Genomic DNA, 21,341 nt, shown 5'->3' with positions numbered 1-21,341 from the left:
TCGGATAAGTGAATGGCTTTTGGCTTCAATTTTGGACATTAAACACCTATAATAATAATAATAATATATTCTTACTCCGTCTTAATATTCCTTTTCTTATTTATTAAGGTTTTTAATTTTTTACATTATAATAATAATTTTGGCAGGCAGCATTGTCTATAAATGATATGCATCATCGTCATCAAAACCTTTTCTGAATTGACCCAATTTGAGGGTGAAACAGGTTCACAGCCTTGGACTCTTAAGATAACTGCCATTGAAAGTGAAACCCGAAACCTTCTCTTCCGTTGGTTTGTCGTTCTTGGGCTTGACTAAGAGTCAAACCAAAAATTGCAACAAAGAAAGGACTCTCCTATACGGCAACGGCCTGAAAACTGGAAATAGGATCTCATTTGATATTTATTACCTTTATGAAGGAAGACCAGCGTCCCATAGAACCGATGCACGAAGAAATTGGGGTAAATCCGTTGTGAATCGACCCCCGAGCGGTAGGAAATGCAGAGGCATGTGATTATATTACATTTTATATATTATATTCCTATATAAGTATATACACAATTGAGGAAAGAAGTTGGACTATCTCAAAGGTGATTACAAAAATGTATCGCGAATTAGGCGTGCTAATACCCGAGATGATAACCTGCTAATCACCTCGGGAAGCACCCTGGCTGATATGCCTGGTAACAATGGAAGCAACTCTTGGACAGCCTGAGCAACATTTACACCCTGTAGATGTCAACAGAATAAAAGCAGTTAATGAGACATGAAGACCACAATCTCTAATTCAGAAGGAGAGAAGTTCCATATATAGTTAAATTTAATTAAAAGAGAAACTTTGGAGTACCTGATTTGATGTGGCTGATATTGAACTTCCTGCTGTTAAGAACTCAACAATTTTTTGAACATTATTCAATATAATTTTGTCCTCCTCGGTCATTGAAGGCAATAGTCCTGCTGGCTTGAATGGTCCAACTGTAGGAACCATGCTAAACACGGGGGCAGCATTTCTGACTCCCAACACAGACATTAGTTGAACTAATTGTTCCCTGGTAAGTGCATCAATGCCCTTCACAATCTGCTTAGCACACCAGAAACATTAGTTAGATTTTTTTTTTTTTTGAAAGATGAGTTTTTATTAATGATAAGCTAGAATGCCGTAGGGAGTCTTCAACGTTGAGATTTGGAGACTCCTGTTGGCATGGAAGCTATCATTAGTTAGATATTTGAGCATCCTTCTACCCAACCTCACACCAAAAAGGAGCGTGCAAGTTTTGTTCGAATTGAGCAGAATTGTCAAAAGAGCAAACATAATAACTAGATTGTACAAAAATGAATACAGAACCAGCATGGACAGTGAAAAGGTGAAGTAACTATATAACCACACACCAAAAGAGAAAGAAGGAGAGGCTACGTAAGAACACAAGCAAACTTGCAACTAGTTAAAAGAAAATGTGTAGCACACAATAATACTTGTTCTATTATTTCCACACGATTTTAAGAATGTGCTTGTAAGTTATAATAGATCAAACTAATGCAATGATGAAAGGAATAGACTGTGAAGACAGAGTATAATGGCCATTAAAATCATTGTAAACTTGATCAATTACTAACTATACATGAAAGAAGGATAAAAAACTGTGGAAACTATAATCTTTTTTCAATAGGTCAAGTATTCAACACCAAGATTATCCTTCTTATGATCATATGCTGTTTTTAGATCTTTGAAGAACAATAAACCTTGGAGACTTACAAGTTTGCAAGCAAGAAGAATTTGTTTTGAAATGAGTTGCATGATCTAGGAGTTGATGTGATCTGATGTATTGAGGAAAAAGATTGTACCACAAAAGGAGGCAGGGTTGACATTTTGCATAGATGATTGAGGGGCAAAACAAGCCTTGTTCAAATTAGAATAAATAATACCTTTGAGGCAACTTCAACTGTATGAAAAAGTCTATTCCATTCAGTTACTAAATACATTAAAAACACCATCTATACATGTGCCTCCATGTTGCGGTGGGCAAAAGATTTCAAAGGGTCAAGGGCTCAAATATTCCAAAATACAATTTCTTATTATAGAGTAAACAGCTGTAGCAGGAAATGGTACTATTTTCTATTTGAACTGAGGAAAATTAATTCCGGCTCTTCTCAAGGATTATGGGAGGAGGGGGCATTTTTTCCTGCACTGTCTCTAAGCATACATATGACTCAGCAAAAATCCCAACAGAAACCTTTTGGAGGTATAAAATCATTTGGGAAAAAGAATTATTAAGGAAATTTCGAGGGTTCTAGATAGGAAGGAAAGCCAAAGAGGAATGGGTTGCATTGCAGCAGATTTTGTCACCTTCTGGCCAAAGACTGGCTCTAAGAGGTCCTTCTTTTGACATGATTGAACTAATATCAAATGTAGATATAATTCTTTTAACAAGGTAAGGACAATTAAACAGTACTAAGAACTATTAAGATGAAAAGATAAGTGCATTCAAGAGACTAAAAAGAATATGCTTCTGCCTTTAATGGGGAATAGAGGCACTATTTTTAGCCAACAGATAACATTTTTTTTTCTTTTGAATATAAGATTCAAAAATACCTCATCCAGAAGAAATTCTCGGAAAAAGTTTCCCTTCTCAGACAGCAGAAATGCTAAGGCTGCTCTTGTTTGAATAGGCTGATTTGACTGAGATTCACTTGGTAGAAATCTAGGGAATGTAATAGCTGCTTGATTTTGTAGAAGGCCAAGTTCAGCCATATCCCCTTTCAAATTCTCTCCACCTCCACTTTTTGCTGCAGTAATGAAATTCTCAAAGGCTTGCATGACATCAATGAATCTTTCAGCATCAAAAACACCAGATTTCCCATATATTGTGTAACGCAAAGCATTCCTCAACCGTGGAGATTCATCTGTGAGGAGCCTCTGAACAATAGCAGGAATATAATGACATGAAAAACTTATATTCTGGAAAATGTTGACCATTTATTAAGAGAAAGCACAACAGCAATAGCAAGAATCTTTGCAGTCACACAATGAATTTTAAAATGATGTTATGATCACAAACTATTCTCAAAAACAGATGGCTCACAATTCAGAAATGTGGTCATAAAATGTTAATTGGTTTTCACAACACCATGAGCAAAACGCTCTTCCATCTTGCTCAACTCAAGAAAGCTTCAATCCTATCTAAATACTTTGGTTTTTGGGTTGGTCATGTGGATTCTTTTACATCATTTCAGCCTATCTAAAACTAAGTCCCCAAATGTCCCTGGCTACTAAATCTTTTCAACACCTCCTCACCTGCCACTTTTTGCCTTCACTTTTTCCTTTTCTTACCATCAGCTTAATGACATAGAAAATTATGTTGTTTTGGTATGTTGTCAGACCAAGGTTTTCTAAAAATACTAATAATTTGAGACAATTCTTTTGTTTCTTTTGACATAATTTACGACAATTCAAGACGAGCTTCAAAGTGTAATCTGACTACATTTTCTAAGTAAGTTACGTAGTGGCATTGACTGTAAGCATACAACAACTGGTCTATCAGAAACCAAAGAAATGATTTCAAGTAATAAATTTAAAATTTTGCAGAAACACAGAGTGACTTCAAATGTCTTCTTCATTCTTCTTTTTCTTATTTGTCAAACAAAAATGTAAATGTTCAATGCTTCAAAATTTCAACCAGAGGACCAAATACCCTTTAGGCTTGAAACCGTCACCAGGAGGCACGAAACTCAATAATAGGCCTTAAGACAAGTGACATTGACCTAACATATATATATATATATATATATATATAAACATTGTCATCCTAGAAGCACTTTTAGACCCTCATTCATATACTAAACATAAAACTAATTAATCAGGCAACCAGCTAATTAGTCATCAGAAAATTCAAAACAAAATGGCCAGTGCATTATTTCATGTCATCATTACAATGACAAATCAAATTCATTTCAAGATACATCTGCAACAACAGCATATTCATACCTGAGCAATATATGGATAAGCCTCATCCACAATAGCAAAATCGGGATTCCCCACTAAAGCTATTCCTTCCAACACCCCTATTGCCCTAATTATAAGAGCAAAATAAGGAGGTATCCTAAATGGATAATCAAATGTTATCTGTGCCAAATCTGACGCCAGCTCCTGAAAATTAATGTTTTTTGCACCCCCACCCTCAAGTGCCTGATCAAAAACCTTTGCCAGAACAGGCAGGATGGGTTCCAAATTAACCCCTTGAGGAATAAAATCAAGTTTAACAAAATCTTTAACTATTTCTGCATAGTCCCTGTGAATAAGATGAGCAATCGCCTCAATCATTCCATACTTCTGATCATCAGTTAATTTTGTGACAAGACCTGTTACAGTATAAGCAAACTTTACAATCTATAAAATAAAGCTGATGAATAAAAGACAGTATTCTCATAGTAAAGTTTAGCATTTATATGCATGACCAGCATGATGTCTATGGTTTAGGAAGAGAACTACTAAACCATTGTTGAAAGACAACCATATATCAAAATCACTCAACTCAGCTCAACCCAACCCAATTACATTGAAGGTTCACTAAATGAATTTTCAAAAATTTGCTGAATCAAAAGTCCTAAACCTGATAAGTTGCATAGAAAGTCAATCAAATTTTATTGCTTAAATAGATCATCAGAAATAATGGTTATACTTAAGAGTTGCTCATTGGAAAGAAATGCTGGTTTAACTTACTGTTACGTACAAGCAGCAATTATTTTATAGCTGAATCAGGCAATGTCTCCTATACTTAAAAGAAACATGCTTCTGTTGTGCTCCACAAACAGACCTGTAGGACTTCTAAAATCCAAAAGTCCACATAAAGGCACTTGGGTTAAAGCTTAATTAAGAGAGTTCAATGCTGTTGTTGTGGTTTTGATTGCCACAATAAGTCAGGAAGTACAGAAGTTTTCTTTCTGTCCTCAAATGACATTTTCTTGGCAGCTCATATATATTGCATCGAAAATAGAAGGAACCCAACACTGAGCACAAATTCAAACATTCTCATCTATGAAAATCAGTTTCCATTTGAACTAATGAAATGTAGAATTAGGTAATAGATCTGATGAATGGCCCCAAAAGGATAAGTTTGTGCTCAAAAGCCACCATGATACTCTTTTTTTTCTGGCTTTAAACTTTAAGCGGTAATTCTGAAAGCAAGCACTGTTGACTACTCAAGCTTGTATTGAAGAACAGCTAGCTGCTGTTCTCTATTAGATTAAGGACACCATTTCTGGGTCTACTGGCACGAGAAGATACAGAAGGGAAAGAAAAACACTTCATCATTAATCTAGAGAATCTTTTATAACTGGAAGGGGAACAACAGCTCAAAACAGCTGCATTAACCATAATTAAGGGCACAGGTCTAAATTCACAAAGAAGTAACTCAATCTATATGATGCCATTAACCATGTTGAAAGAAGATCTTTTGCACCATAAGCTAAGGAATATATTATTACCAAAGTCAAGTATGGCTAGCTTCCCATCAGGAGTGCGGATCAAATTCCCAGGATGTGGGTCAGCATGGAAAAACCCGGTATCAAGCAACTGAAATCAAAATGGGATAAGTCACATAAATTAGATAATAAAATTCAGAGCTTTTCTGATGTAGAACAATCAATTATCTAAAACAAGGAAATGCTCGTGACCTAGGTGGTGGATAGTCACACCATCTGTTGATTGCAATTGCATGTCCAGAAACAATTGGTAAGCACAATAAGGAAGAAGATGACATATTATTAGTGCTAGTGACTGATACTTGTGCACAAACAATGCACATATTAACACATTAAATATAGACAAAAGGCCTTAACATTAGATATTGGCTCCTGAATATTCAAACGGAAAAAGAAAGAAAGTTAAACTTAGCCTTCTCTTTCCATAAAAACATTTTTAAATATATGGCGGATTCCTTCCCTATCCTCAATACAACTAGCTCTATTGAAAGCAATGAATTTTACAACTATCATTTAACTGCAAAAAGTTACCAAATGAACACATAGGATTAAATATCTAAGGAAATGTTTAAGGTTTTTCAAATAAAGCAGAAGCAAATAACAGTCCTAAATTTCAAAATATTTTGACAGTACTGCCACTATGATACTATGAAATTTCTGCCACCAACCCCTGCACTATCATCTTTCTTATCATCAACAAGTTGAAATATCACATATTTAACTGCTGAAGGCAACTAACCCCATTTCAGTACTAATTAACCAAAAAAGTGATGACAAGTACCAAAGCAAAATGCACCCAAGAAAAGATTACATGAGAGTCAAGTTTCACATTGAAGACTCCTCAAAAAAGTAAAAGAGAACCAATCTTGACTTATCTCCATTAGACATAAACTGGGATGAGAATATATGTAGTGCATCTCCGTTAGACATAAACTAGGATGAGCATATATGTAGTACATTACCTGCTTTAGGTAGCATATCACTCCAACATTGACCAGCTCACCAACATCACTTTCTGTACTTTGTGATAGCTTCTCTCCTTCAATCCATTCTGTAGTAAGAACCTTTCTTGATGTATATTTGCGGTAGGTCCTTGGTATAACAACCTGAAAAACAAAATTTAACCATCAACTGATTTCTCTTGATATTCTTAAGAAACTAATTAAAAAGAACAACATGAAAAATAACTTCTTTTAACCAGAATGACATAACCAGACTGCGTTCACCAAAATCTGCAGTGACTGCCCCAGACATGATAAAGATACAAGTTCAGAAGGTACCACTAACCTGTGGTAGGTCCTTACGCATCATTTCAGAAAAGAGTGATCCATTTTCACCCTCATTAACATAATCTAGCTCCTCAAAAAACCGAGCAGCCCATTCATCAACCAATCCAACCACGTCTACAGAGATCTGGAATGGATAAGGGAAATCAAGTAGGCAAAGCAAGAGAAATTATCACTAATATGGCCATCAATACTAGAGGTGCCCCTTTATAAGAAGGAAAAAGTTTTGACAAAAAGCTAACTGGCAACAGCAATATTATATACCTGAGGAAACTTCCGAAGCACCAGACCCAAGTTCCTTATAATGAACAAATCAACAGTCACCGTCTCAAGAACAAAAGGCCTCTGCACTTTGACAGCCACCAGATCTCCATTTTCTTTCAAGCGTCCCTTATATACCTGTCCCAGAGATGCTGCCACAGATGTCCCACAACAATTATAAGCATGTTAAAATATTTATAGTTGGAATAGCAGAAAAAAGCTATTTAAATTATGCACATAATGTAAATAAAAATGTGCATGTGTGTGTGTTTGTCATATGCAACATATATTCAAGCTGAGATTACCAGCAGCTATTGGTGAAGAAGAAAGTTCAGAGTAGACTTCTTGCCATGGCTGACCAAGTTCCTCTTCAATAAGAGCCATTGCTATGTCATCTGGAAATGAAGGAACCTTCACATATCATCAAAAACAAGTCAGTTATAGAAATAGACTAACATTCTCCTCCCCCTCCCAAGAAAAATTATAAATAGATGTATTAATGCTAACAAGATTAGTAATATCCACCTTATGGAATATGCTGCATGTTTGGAGAAAAAAGCCTTTCAAGTTAAGCTCCCTGTCATATGATTATTTAAGAGTAATTTTCCCCCAACAAACTCTCCTTTTTTTAAAAAAAAATTTCCCCCAACAAACTTAAGTTTGTGAATTGTAAAATAAAGGATGAAAAGTTGGCAGAGACATATCAAGAAGGCCCTGCTCCATCAAAACCAATTTCGAAAACCTACTATTTACCAACTGATATAGCATTCAAATAAACTAAAATAAATTTCTTGTCACGTTTGAAGTCTATCCAATAATATAGACAATTCTGGTCCAACAAGTCATGTGATCTACCTAAGGTATTTTTGAGGTAGGGGCTATTTGAGAGGAGCTCAACTATCCCAATCACAAGACAACAATTAAGGCTTATATGGCAGGCCAAAAGACACTGACATTAGAACTAAAAACAGGCATCAGATCAAAATTGCAGACCTTTTCTCACATCATCCATCTCTATTAAAACGGTGACATGTAAGAATTAAATTTCTTTACTCCTGATAAGTTAAATATTTTGAACAACTTTGTGGCATAGGAAACGATCTGATTGAATATAATAACTTTAAAAGGGAAAGAATGAAGAAATTTTTATGTGATAACTTTACCTTATCACAAAGCTTTTGCAGCTCAGTCATTGCAACAGGAGAAAGTATATCTGGTCGAATGCTCAATGCTTGCCCAAGTTTTATATAAGCTGGGCCCAAAGAGGTAACGATTTCCCTTAATTCAATAGCTCTAGCAACTTCATTCTGATAATAAAATACAAACAAATTAAAAAGCAGATAATCAAATTTGAACAACAAAAAGATGTCAAACTAGCACAATCATGCTTCATGTTTTACACACGCACGTTTGAGGTAGCCCAAATTCTTCAAAGAATGAACACCAAAGAGATACGGTACCTTTGAGAAAATTTATGACACTTTGGGTATCCAGATATCAAAACAAAATATCAAAATCTCAGAAGTAGGGGACAGAGCATCAAGTATTCACCTCTTTGACCTTCTTGTTTATCACATCCAAAGCCAGACGTGAGAGGAAAGCCCCAGCAACAGATAGTAATTGTATAATTCGAGTTGCAACAGCACGAGGCCGTTTTCCCCAGTATGCAGAGATGCTAGCCGGATCATATACCAAAGGTAAGAACTCACTGCTTTCATCAACCTATGTAACCAGAAAATGATTGATACATGACCAGCCAACAATATAGTGTAGTAAAGAAATAGCACACTAGCTAGAAACCACAAGTGCCAAAAATTTGTCCACTAAAGCATCAATATACCTGCCCTTAAGTTCATTACAATTTTCAAAAGCCCTGTAACTATTCCAATTTTCAAAAATGAAACGGGTTGTCCTATGTGCTAAAAACATCACATTAAGAGAACCAAAATAGAGAAGTCAAACTTAACATATATATGCTACAAAAACTGCATTTTACCTCAACGAGCCGAAGCTGAATGTTGTCATCAGCAAACTGTGAATCCCGCAAATTTTGGCCACGAAGTCCTTTCATTAGTATAGCCAATTGTTCATTTTCTTCCATTTGCGCTCTCACTCTTTTTATTTCCTGTGAAACTTCTCCCATTCTCTGCTAGTTCAATTATCATCAAAGCAACAAGTAAACGAATACTATACCATTAACCAAAAAAGATACACCAATTCATAGAGGAATTCATATTTGATATGGCGTCTCATAAAAAAATAAAATAAAATATTACTTATTACTAATTTCGAATGACGTGGCAACTTGTGATTGAATCAAATATAACTTTTAATAATACAATATAAAAAAAAGAATACTTAAACTTAAATTTTCCTTTTCAATTTCCTTCACTTTCTCAGCAACCACATAAAGTTCACCTAATCAAATCAATCTCATTTCAACGAAAACAAATACTTTTAAGTAATATGAACCTAATTTTTTTTTACCGTGGAAGCTCCGTTTACGGATTTTTTAGATGATGGCGACTGCGAGGAGCCGTTGACGTTGTTTTTTGAAGGAGAGGGCCGGGACGGCCCATTACCAGCGGGCTTCGATTCAGTTGCGACGGCAAGAACCGGTCTTGTTCGAGTACGAATAGAAACTCTGTTGGAGCGCGGGACAGAGAAGCGGACGGGGTCGATTCCACAGTAGACGAGCTGCCGCGGCGCTGCTACGTCCATGGCGGAATCGACTACGAAACAACTTCTTTCTAGAGAAAAAAAATTCAAAAAATGAAGACTTTCAGAGAGAGCTCTGAAGCAGAAGACTTGAGTTGAAAAGAGGTAAGGGGTGCATTGAACGCGTGTTTTCTTCTTTTGAAAACAAAGTTCAGGGAGTCTGGCCCTTGGAGGAACACGTGGCAAAAGGTGGTGCCAGGAAGGCTCTTTTTTTTAAATATTATTATACACATTCTTTATCATGTCATAAATTATTAACCGTTGGTTTCTCGCGGGTTGGCGTCTGCCTCTCTGTTGTGAAAATCGTTTTTCATTCTTTTTCTTGCTTGGCTTATCAGCACACCATTATGAAAATGCAATTTTTTTTTAATTTTTTGTTTACGGCTTAAATCTTTTTTAGGAAATCAGCTGCTATTTTTTAATTTAAAAATATTGTTACAACTAAAAAAAATACAAAACATCAATATACGTTAGTAAATATCTGGAGTAGTAATTTATTGAAACTTTATTTCATTATTCCCAACTCAGATCACTTGAATCAAGCTTGTATGATTTCTCTTTTAATTTAAAACTTATGTCGTTTGACCTCAAAAAACAGAATATTTTCATAAATAGCTAAAGGTTTTTACATATATAAATACAATAGATAAGACAATTTTCAATTAGATAATTACTCAAGCATAATTTTATATCATCTCAATTATAAAATCAATAACTTAAATTAGAACATATAATTAAAAATTACCATATAAACATGCATACATCATATGTTTCATTAATGGAAGATAATGACAGAAAGAACCTGGAGAAGATAACTTTTTCCTCCCTTACTCATCTTACCTAACTTCTACACGTGTTGTCTTTGCATCAAATTGTGGTGAATATATAATTATGATAACTCATAATACAATAAAAACACTAATCAAGGTTGGTCCAAAAATGCCAAGATCCAAAGGAACTCTTTCCTATCCTTGAAAAGGTTCACTTGAGAGGCAAAGCAAGTGGTTGACATTTACATTAGTCTAGATTTCAGTCATTACTGGTAGGGTTGGGGCATGATTAAAAGTCTAATCTGTTTTTAATGCTCAGTTATTCAAACTTGAATCTTTCATCCCATTTTGCTCACTAATGACTAAACCAGGCCCAAAAAAAGTACCCCATCATGTCTCTTTAAGGTGCAATTCATATTATCATTTGATTTATTTAAGGTGCAATTCATTTTTTTATTAATTAAATACGTTTTGTGGAAAAAAAATCCAAGAAAGACACCTTAGCAAAATTTTAGAACCCATATGCTTTGTTATTAATTATTTTAATAAAAAATAAATACTAGTAATAGTTTATTTATTAATCACAGCATTTTACATTTTAGTGTAGTAAAAGAAATAATTATTTTGTGGGGGGCTTTAAAATCTTGTGGACAGTTTTTTGTCGATGATTTTTTATTTTTATTTATTTAAAGTTCTGGAGTGCCACGTGTCATAAGTATGGGGTCAAAAGGAAACTAGTTTAGTTTTCTCCAGGACCACATATGAAGGGACGATTTTTGTTCCCACTTCTGTTTTGGAATTTCCAGACCAGACTGCTCTTTTTGTTTTTTGGCTTTTTCTTAGGTTTTAACTTCAATTTTTTTTTTCCTCCTTCGGCCTGCGTGCCACCCTAACCCCTAGCACAGCACTTAAATACCCATAAAGCCCCTGCCTTTCACAATAATTTACCCAAAAGTGTGTACAGGTACCAAATAGTAGAGAAGCCAAGGCCTGAACAACCCCATCAATGAGAATGAAATCAGAATCACTGCTCAAGGTGTTATTAGGAACTACATTTCTTATGTCATTTCTGTCCTGCAGCTATTACCCCAAAAAAGTCTCTCTTCCCCTTTTTTTTTGGTTAGCTATTTTTTCTTAATATTTTATATGGGGTTTTGATATTATGGGCATTATTTATGGAATAAAAGAGTAATTTTTTCATTTCAGGTCTGTCTCTTTTGATTGTAAGTCCCTGGCAAAAAAGAATCAATGATATTGTATAATGCAAGGAAGACCCAAGTTTTTAACTTAAGGTACATTTAAGTTAGCTGTGTAGCCTTTTTTTTATTTTTGTCAATTTGGGAAGTTTGATTGTTGGTAGAGTCTTTGTTAAAATTCGTGTTGGAGGGGTGATGTCTAATCCATGGTTCACAGCTTCCTGAATAAGTTTATTTATGCCTACGTTTTACTAGTTGTAAACAAGAGCTGTCGGATAGGTGTAGTTAGATGCAAAGTGGAGTATTACTGCATTTTCCATGATTCTTTTAGTATTTAGATGCTCCTAATCTTGGCAGGCTTCCTTGTTGGATTGCATCAGCAGTTTTTGTTTCCCCATTGTTTGAGGATAATAAAATCAAACTCCAGTAATAGGAACCATGTGCTTCATGGAACTGGTAATGAAGATAATGAAAAATAGAAACACAAACTGAAGCCAATAAGAAAGCAAAACTGAGTGTAAAGGAAGAGTAGGGATGGGAAGAGCAAACCTTCCAAAGTGCTTCTACCACTACATCCTTGTGATATTTTCTTATTAAGTTACATAGAAGACTTAAAGGAGTCTAGTAACAAGTTTGTAAATGGTATATTGATTCTATTGCCCTGTTTTTATTTTCTTTTTCATAACTGGTCATATGCTGGTCATTCACCTTGCTGCTGATTTTTTTTTTCCTTTGGATTGTTGATAAAGAAGTTTATGTCTTGCAATGTGCACTTTTGGGGGGATGTAGATCTTTCATTTTTTTCAACTTTCGAAGCTTTTTCCTTTTTCAGGAGAAACAGGTAGGGGAGATTGTTCTAAAGGCAATGGGACAGGCAATAAGCAAAACGGTGGCCATTGCAGAGATCATAAAGGTCAGAAGATTGCATTCCTTTTCCAGTTCGCATTTAGAAAATTGAAATGGACAATCATGCTGACCATCATCTTATGATTTTCCGAACAGAAGAGAATCCCTCGGCTGCATCAGGAAACTTCCATAAGTTCAATGAGCATAACTGATATGTTGGAGCCGATGGAAGAAGGGCTTGTTCCGTATGACTTCAGATATGCTTATGTTTTGTCCTCGTAATTCATCTTTCTTGAAGTGCATTTATAATTCTTGTTTAAAATGGTTTGTGCAGGTTGGAGATGACTCACCAAGTGTCCCTTATTTCAATTTCTCTGTCAAGCAAAGAGCTAAACAAATCATTTCCTGGGTATTTAGGTTTTCCACTTCTTTTTCTTTATGGCCAAATATATTGCCAGCATCATACCTCTATGTTAAGATCTAACATTGTTGGAAAATGTTTTATTTCCAGGTAGCAAGCTCCATCTCATGACCAGCTGAACCAATATCAGTCTTAGCAACAGCAAAAGCAAATGCATGTGCCCGTAACTGAGTTATTGAAGGTGATGAATTTAGCATTTTCTTCCTCTTTCTTTCTTTTTGAATAATAATAACAACAATTAAATGTGAAGATCCTAAACTGTGTTTTATAATTTTTTGTGATGATGGCTTTGATTGCAATCCATATTTTGTTTATGTATGTTAACATGAAGCTCTAATAAATTGAATTCTTACTCTCTTTAGAGCAACCTATTTGCAATTGCTTTTGTTTATTTAAATTCTCAATGCATTCACCATCCAGATTCATATGGACGAGTACGAATTCATGGTAGAGGGAGAGGACAGGGATGGGGCAGGACCGGTTACAGGAACTATCCAGGTATAAGTTCCATTGATGCCAGCCTTGGTGTTTACTATTGCAACATTGCTTGATTGTGCTGCTTGATCACTAAACTAGTTTGCTGGCAGAGAATGGTGGTTATTGGAATCAGGGGCGAGGAGGTGGACGAGGCAGAGGTTGGGGTTATCGTGGTAAGTTGGCTTTGCATATAGGAGAACCACATGCCTCGCTTTCTATTTTTGTACAGCGTACGTGCTTGCGCTATTATCTTGCTTAAGTATCATTCTTCCCGTTTGATAAATCATATTTTTTTTCAATAGAACTAGAAAAGAGCACTAAGTTTGACCTATTCCTCAACATAAACGGAGCTAGGTGGCTATTTGCTTTATCATTAGATTTTTTTTTTGTCATATATCTCATCATAGCGAACATATATTGCAATCTGGTTGTGGTCCACATGTTGGCCAACTAGCACCTTATCCCAAATGTTTGCAGTTAGTGGCATGATGCCTACCTACATTAAAATTTTAAGCTGATAACAGTTTCCCAAAGGACTGAGGCGTGTCATGTTTCGTGATTTATATTGGATCTGAGAATGCATGCTTTTCCATCCAATGATGAATGTTTTCATTTTTATTGCTTACAACAATTTTTGTTATCTACAGGTGGGTATGGAAGAGGCAGGGGTGGAGGGCAAAGCAATGGTCGTGGATGAGGATGGGGCAGTGGCCGTGGACATGGTCGTGGACAGCAAGCTTAATAGTGGGATTGTACTAATGGTTAGCTCTTTAGCTGGACGGCCTACAGTTGTTGGGAGGAAATTCTTGTTGGCTGTTAGAAGCATCAAAACATTTACATCTTCCTCGTATCAGTTTATTTTTCTATATGATATGGATTTAGGAAGTCATTAGCATTTTCTCGGTTGCTTCTGTCCTGTTAAGGGCTGTTAGTGGGGTTTTAATATGCTGTAATCTGTTGCCTCTGCCACTCTTCGTAGTTATAGTCTATTTTTAAATTTATATATGCCTTTTGAAATCTCTATCCCTCTCTCTTCTGTGGAGTGATTGTGTCCAAAGCCAATAAATACAAGATTGAAGCCATGTGCTCGTTGATAAAGCAGGGTTTGGTTAACAGCCTTTGCAAGTTGCAATCTATCACAACAAGACACGTTTCCTCACGCTTTTGATATGATACCCCTTCAGATTAACAAGGGGCCAGGAATGAAAGGCAAACATTACCCCTTGTTTCTGTAGAAATAGACGCTTCAGCTGGAGCTAAAAAGGAGGAAATGTATATACTTGCTTCGAGCTTGTGATGCTTCATTTTCAGTTATTTATCTCATCAAACATAGCAAGATGCATACTAGAGTGATGTGACCAAACAATGTAATCAACTAAATCGACATCGAAGAAACTTCTTTTTCCATTAGTAATGTATTCAAGGTGGCTTAAAGGTGGGTTATTTTTCTTTGGTAAACCAGCAAGTGTATTTGGACCCTGATAGTGTACATGGTGATGGATTCGTGAGGAATCGAGATTACCACTCGTAACCCACCAACCAAAAGCAAAAGTAGGCAAGACCCACACCATGGCAGCTACTGTGGAGCAAACCAATGGCGCAGGCTTGCTCTATCATACTTTGAAAAATTAGGACCTTCTTCTCATCCGTAATTTCTGTCTTTGAAGTCAAAGCAAATAAAATGTGAAAGCGTTTGGTTTTTTTTATAACATTGTGGCCTGAAAAAGCAAAACAGACCAAAGTTTATAAGAAAATGACGTGGAATTAATCTGAGTTAGGTGAGTTCCTTAGGAAGGAAGGACATTCTTTAAGAAGCTGTGCATGCGTGAATATCGATTGAAAGCTAGCAACCTGAACCAAACACAAGGAAAGTGAGGGGCTATCGTTGACTACAAATAATATTATATGCATTTATGTTCGATAATACCAACCATGGTTACAAAATTTAAAACTTGACTTACTTTTCCAAAATACGTTATAATATATGGAAAAGATTCTACTAACATTGCCTCCTCAATCAAATTGTTTACGTAAATGAAGACCCAATTAATGAATTAATGATCCACAGCCCAAATTTTTAATCTACATCCATATTTTGCCATTTAAGAAGTTCATTATATATAAATTCATGGTAATCTTAGCGATTAATTAAACTATTAAAGTACTAAGAGACAATTGAAATCTTTAATAAAAAACAACTAATCTCAATGTAAATATCAACCGAAAGTTTGTCTTATCCAATGAAAAAAAAGTAGTTATTTAACACTAGAAATAATAAAAAAAGAGAAACGTACAGATGGGGGGCAAAACCGTCTTTACGAAACCAAAAAGAAGAGGAAAAGAAAAAGATGTGGCACGTCCGAGAAATAGATAGCTGCCAAGTGTCGGGAACCCAAACGTGGCAAAGCAAATCTCGTCAACAATGTGACAGCAAATCCCGAAACCACGATGAACCTGGACAAAGCGACGTCCAAGTTCATCTCAATCTCCCCAATCTCCAGCGTACACTGGTCAGCTGCGTCTCTCTTTTCCTCTTCCGTTCTGCCATAGAAAAAAAACTCCTTCAAAGCTCCAACAGTCTTTCCTCTCTCTCCTTTTTCTTTCTGGTTTTCCTAAAAAGTTGAAATTAGAAGAAAAAAATGAAAGAGAGAAAAGAGATAGAGAAACAGCTGCCACAGTCTCCTCCTCCTTATCATGTTCTTCACAAGCTTCCTCCCGGGGACAGCCCTTACGTTCGAGCCAAACATGCTCAGGTATATATCTACGTATATCTATACGTCTGCATGCCGTACGCCATTGAGTTTGATGGGTGCATGTAATTTGGTTATCATCTGGGGCTTCTCTAATGCAGTTAAAAGCTAGGTTTGTGTTTTTTTTTTTTTTGTTATTGGGTTTTTTGGGTGTTCATCCTGGACCTCTTCGGTTACAATTTTTGTTTTCTTTAGGTTTTCAATAATTACTGAAAAGCCCTTGAATGAGAGAGTAATTTACTAAGCAGGGGTTTTGTTAAATTCTGTCATAATTATCTCTCATTTTAATCTATTAATGTGTGTGTGTATATATGTTCGAAACATTTTCAGTTTTTGTTGTTCATGAATTGCTGTTATTGCAGTATGTCCTGTTTTTCCAGTTCAAGGTATTTGAGGAATTTCCTGCTAGAAAAGGTGCAAATTAATGAGAATAGAGTGAAGGACAAAACAGTAAAAGACCACCCTTTTTGGGTCCTTTTTGCAGCTCTATATTTGAATGCCTGGTTCATTGGGTAAAAAAACGATTTTTTATTAACACTAATTGCTAGTTATTAGTGAAGTTTCATTTATCTATTTCTTCCAGTTAATTCAATTTAATTAGGCATAGATTGTACTGATGATTGCTGTGTAGTTGGGTAAGGTGCTAAATTCTCAAATCATTGTATACATATTAGGAAAATTAATGTTATATATGTGTGTGTGCGTGCCTGCTGTGCAAGTCTCTAAAGCTTTTTTATACTAAGGTTAGGCAGTGATTTTTTTTCTTTTCCATCCGGCCATCCTCCCCATGCATTGCAGTTAGTAGATAAGGATCCAGATGCGGCGATAGTTTTGTTTTGGAAGGCGATAAATGCGGGAGATAGAATAGACAGTGCACTTAAAGACATGGCAGTGGTTATGAAGCAGCAGGATAGAGCTGAAGAAGCTATTGAAGCAATAAAGTCTTTTAGGGACCGCTGCTCCAAGCATGCTCAGGAATCACTGGACAATGTCCTCATTGACTTGTACAAGGTAATGCAAATTGAACCAGGAGGCTGTGCTTGTTGTATGCTTTCAAGTAAGTTAATTGTAGTGTGGGCAGTATTTATATATAATAATAGCGCTATTTAGAGAAGCTCATTATAGAATTTCAACCAATGATCCCCTGGCTTTGAGTTGAAGTAATTGTTGATATTTAAGCATTTTTCTATCTAATTATTAAGGAGCAGCCAACCTGGCTAAATACTTTTAAGGTGATAGGACAGGCACTAATTATAGGTTTTGATCATGACATCTGCTCTTATATATGCACAATGAGTCAGAAGACACTAGAGCAAAATTGCATGAAAATCAATCAAGTTAAAAGCTTAAAAGTGAGAGGTGGGGCCTAAAGGCCAAACTAGTCATGTTACCCTCTCAAGCAGATATTTGAATGAGCTAAACACTCTGGAGTAAGGGAATTCCAGGTCAGAAATCCTGAAACAAATTTTTTGCAAGCTCTGTTTCTGTGAAGAAGAACTGTAATAACCACTTCATTGTGTGGTTTGATTAAGTCTTTATCTCATCAAAAATCAAGAAAAGGTTTTGGTAAATTCGCAGCTTTTCCAGATTTAGGGAACTTCTTCCTGCTTTCATCGTCTTTTTATATACTATTATAAAGTCTTCATACTAACCTGCAATAGATTTAGCAGAAATGTGGGAGAATTGACCAGCAGATACAACTACTTAAGCAAAAGCTTAGAATGATTTACGAAGGTGAGGCCTTCAATGGGAAGCCTACCAAGACAGCACGGTCCCATGGCAAGAAGTTCCAAGTCACCATCAAGCAGGAGATCTCTAGAATACTGGTAATCAAATTTTTCTAGTCAGTTATTTGTCAAATGCTGCATTTGTTACCTCTTCAGCATACTTGGGATTGCAAATAACAAAATTCAATTCATAACTTTTTGCAAAATTGTTTTTAATTTCTTCTGCTATCTAATTGCTCTCAATTCATCACTATATGTTTACTGTTAGTGTTTTTCAGTAACATGCAATACAACTTTATGTTTAGGCTTGAAATAGGAAGATTTTCCTACTGAATAAGTACTAAGTCCACTAATTTGTTTGATTGTTTTCCCCCCTTTCTTTGATCTTTTTCAGTTAGCAATTAAGATCACATCGCTTGCATATAGTTGCTAAGAGATTTGCATTTTTTTTTCCTTCTTTTTGGGTTGACCGTGTTGATTTTGAAAGTTTTATGGACAAATGTGTAATACAGGGAAACTTGGGGTGGGCCTACATGCAGCAAGAAACTTATTTAGCAGCAGAAGCAGTCTATCGTAAAGCTCAGATAATAGACCCTGATGCCAACAAGGCTTGCAACCTTTGCCAGTGTCTGATCAAACAAGCACGTTACTTGGAAGCAGAATCCGTTCTTGAGGATGTAGTACAGGATAAACTCCCAGGATCCAGTGATCCAAAAACAAGAAACCGTGTGAGGGAGCTGCGACCGGAACTCGAGTCACGACAGCCCATGGCATTAGCTTCAACTGCAATAGGGTTAAATTTAGAAGATGCTTTCCTGGAAGGACTTGACCAGTTGATGAGCCAATGGGCTCCATACAGATCAAGGAGGCTTCCTATCTTCGAAGAAATCTCTTCGTTCAGAGATCAGTTGGCTTGTTGAGTTTTTTTTGTTGGTTTATACTTCATCTGGATTTTGTCAGTTTGGAAAGTTAGTGCTTGTGGAAAGCGAGTATGTTAGAGACAGTAACCAACTTCAGGAGTGCCTTTGTAACAATGAGCAATTAAAGGAACTGTATATACATATTTCTTCACACACACATATATATATATATATATATATTCCCTATAAAGGGACGCCACGTTTGGCCTAGTTGAATTTGGAAGAGGAACTGCTAAAGCAAAGGCCTATATAACAAGATTTTTACTGGGAACTGTTGCTTTAATTGCTGGATTAGCTTGACAACTGTTATACGACAAGATGATGCTCTCAAGCCTGAAGTTGTTAAGAAGGAAATTTAGGGATCTAGATCAGTTTGCCAGTCATCGGAGGAGCTGTAAAGTGTCAGTTACTTGGAAGAGCGTTGTGCACGTGAATAGTGATGATAAATATAAAGGAAAAGTGATGAAAACAAGCAAAACCCGTTACTCACGAGCAGACAGAATATCTAGTATAAATTAAAAACAAATGCTTCAGTTAATCCTTTCACTATATATATGACCCTTGACAATGTTTTCCTCTTAACTTTCCCCATCATTGCAATGGAGATCTGGTCCTGGAGAACCAAAACTTGTACATCTTACTGTGGAAATCAATTATCATAATCAAATCACTAGGCTCTCTCCATAACTGATTTATGTAATGAAAATTACACTAGTACAAAAGCTACTAACAGAAACATAACTAACATTTATCCACAGATGATGAGATGTATCTTGTACCAGGATCTCATCCCGGTGATATCTCTACCAACGATTTCCTCAGAATTTGGAACATAGACTTCAAATTTTAGTAAGTATATACAACATTGAATGGAGATTATTTTGATAGCGGCTAACTTTGAGACAGCTTTATGAATGCATCAATTCCCCCACCCAGTGAGCTACCATTGTCTTATCTCTCTAAAAGTACTTGATCGAATGCCTGCATCAGGCATTATGCAAATGTAAAAAAGCTTCCACTTTTGCAATTTTCTTTCCTATTCCCCCTTTTGAAGGGTGAACAGAAATTAAAACTATTATATGACAAAGGCAATGAAGTGCAAGACTGATCAGCTTCTCTAAACATCTCACCTTGATTTATTTGTACTCTTCACTATAGATCGCCTCAAAGTACTTAGATAAACACGTCTTGTACTTTTCCCACAAACCACTCCAATGAAGACTGTGTCCCCCGCACCCTTAAGTTAGAGGATAGCTGCCAGCAACATTTCAATATATGCTCCATAACAAGGCAATTCAAATCATAGCCTAACATTTACAAATGGGACAAAAATGATTCAGGGAGAGAACTACCTGTAATGTTGAAAAATGTACCTTTACATAAATGTGTATACAACAATTATTGCAAACAGCCCAACAAAAGTTGGCCAGAACTAGATATTAGCAGCATTGCTTTTAGCACAGAAACAACAAGAGTAATTTAGGCTTATAATCAATGGTGACTGCCCAGGAAAACAGGTTAAAGGTTCAAATGAGCCAAAAGAAAGCAAGGCCGGTTGCTGTTTCAGGTTAAGCCTCTTCCTGTCAATAAAAACTTTGACTGAATGTCTGAAAGAAGAATATTGATTGCTAATAGATAAATCATGTGATGGGACCACAAATTGATGAATAGATGGATATGATCGGGTTGTAAGGTTGTCTTTAGGATAGATAGCAGCAGGGTTGAGATGCAGGTCACTTTCATTTTGGAAAGTAAAACACTAAGATATGAGTAAAGATAAAAGAGGAAAGTGTATAGTCCATTATTGGACTTCTGCTTTTCCAAGAAATCACACTTAGGGTTTGCTATGTATAAAAACTGACAAATTATATTCCCTTTAACAGCCTTATACCACTACACATGCACACTTATGCCAAAATAAACATATGATAAATTGTGATTCAACCTCTTAGTGAGAAAAACTGAATAACAAACCTGAAAGACTTTGCAGCATCGATGATATCGCCTAGGTAAACATCATTTGGGAACATCTGGACAACATGAGCAAGCATTTGATAACAATTGAAGAATCAAAAGACACGTAGAACCGATATGGTTCTTCTTTTGCAAGCAAGTACTGGTTTTTCAATGCCTGTTTAACTGGTGCCAAAAAAAAAGAATTGACATTGAAATAATGAATAATCAACGAACCATCACCCATAAAAAGAAATATATTATAGTAACTTTTGTGAAAATTTTAATTTTTTTTTTTAGTTTAATTGTATCAAATGAGAAGGAAAGTGAAGAACTGTAACACCGATGCAAACACTGAAACAAGCAAACACATAGTTACTTAACACAATAACCTCTTGAACCCAGAATTCAATTTCAAACTAACAAAAAAGAATTACAAATTATATAACACAAAGCAATTTATTTTAACAAAATTAACCAAAAAAAATCTAAAAGCTTAAAGAAAATGTTCATTGCCTAAAAAACCCACATCAGAATATTC

At 35.8% G+C, this 21,341-nt stretch overlaps 3 protein-coding genes and 1 long non-coding RNA gene across 4 annotated transcripts; 2 read left to right on the top strand and 2 right to left on the bottom strand.

Moving 5' to 3' along the window:
* Positions 1-381: 381 nt before the first annotated feature.
* Positions 382-9,839, bottom strand: LOC110422147 (Protein kinase superfamily protein). The gene is made up of 13 exons (XM_021435940.1): positions 9,510-9,839; positions 9,019-9,168; positions 8,574-8,744; positions 8,186-8,329; positions 7,328-7,433; positions 7,026-7,174; positions 6,763-6,888; positions 6,438-6,581; positions 5,479-5,566; positions 3,980-4,353; positions 2,588-2,911; positions 845-1,075; positions 382-726 (listed from the first exon to the last, which is right to left on the bottom strand). Exons 1-13 carry the CDS (start codon positions 9,741-9,743, stop codon positions 592-594), a joined length of 2,376 nt encoding a protein of 791 aa, XP_021291615.1. The 5' UTR covers positions 9,744-9,839; the 3' UTR covers positions 382-591.
* Positions 9,840-11,227: 1,388 nt separating this feature from the next.
* On the top strand, positions 11,228-13,604 carry LOC110421423 (uncharacterized). Its single transcript, XM_089784413.1, is given in 9 exon segments — positions 11,228-11,232; positions 11,466-11,505; positions 11,507-11,586; positions 12,523-12,619; positions 12,709-12,797; positions 12,887-12,961; positions 13,064-13,154; positions 13,394-13,471; positions 13,561-13,604. Coding segments are annotated over 7 exon segments (390 nt in total). The 3' UTR covers positions 13,068-13,154; positions 13,394-13,471; positions 13,561-13,604.
* A 2,139-nt stretch (positions 13,605-15,743) lies between these two features.
* Positions 15,744-18,986, top strand: LOC110421027 (Tetratricopeptide repeat (TPR)-like superfamily protein). Its single transcript, XM_021434468.2, has 4 exons — positions 15,744-16,203; positions 16,999-17,211; positions 17,871-18,026; positions 18,440-18,986. The coding sequence occupies exons 1-4, from the start codon at positions 16,090-16,092 to the stop codon at positions 18,845-18,847; spliced, it is 891 nt and encodes a 296-aa protein (XP_021290143.1). The 5' UTR covers positions 15,744-16,089; the 3' UTR covers positions 18,848-18,986.
* Positions 18,987-19,342: 356 nt separating this feature from the next.
* On the bottom strand, positions 19,343-21,335 carry LOC110421028 (uncharacterized). Its single transcript, XR_002445606.1, has 3 exons — positions 20,822-21,335; positions 19,978-20,154; positions 19,343-19,828 (listed from the first exon to the last, which is right to left on the bottom strand). It is a non-coding gene; the product is annotated as an uncharacterized LOC110421028 (long non-coding RNA).
* Positions 21,336-21,341: the final 6 nt, after the last annotated feature.

This window comes from Theobroma umbraticum, unplaced genomic scaffold (assembly GCF_002168275.2).
Source record: "Theobroma umbraticum cultivar Fairchild unplaced genomic scaffold, ASM216827v3 scaffold_130.0, whole genome shotgun sequence".
Classification (NCBI taxonomy): domain Eukaryota; kingdom Viridiplantae; phylum Streptophyta; class Magnoliopsida; order Malvales; family Malvaceae; genus Theobroma; species Theobroma umbraticum.
This window is presented reverse-complemented; position numbering and strand designations above follow the sequence as displayed.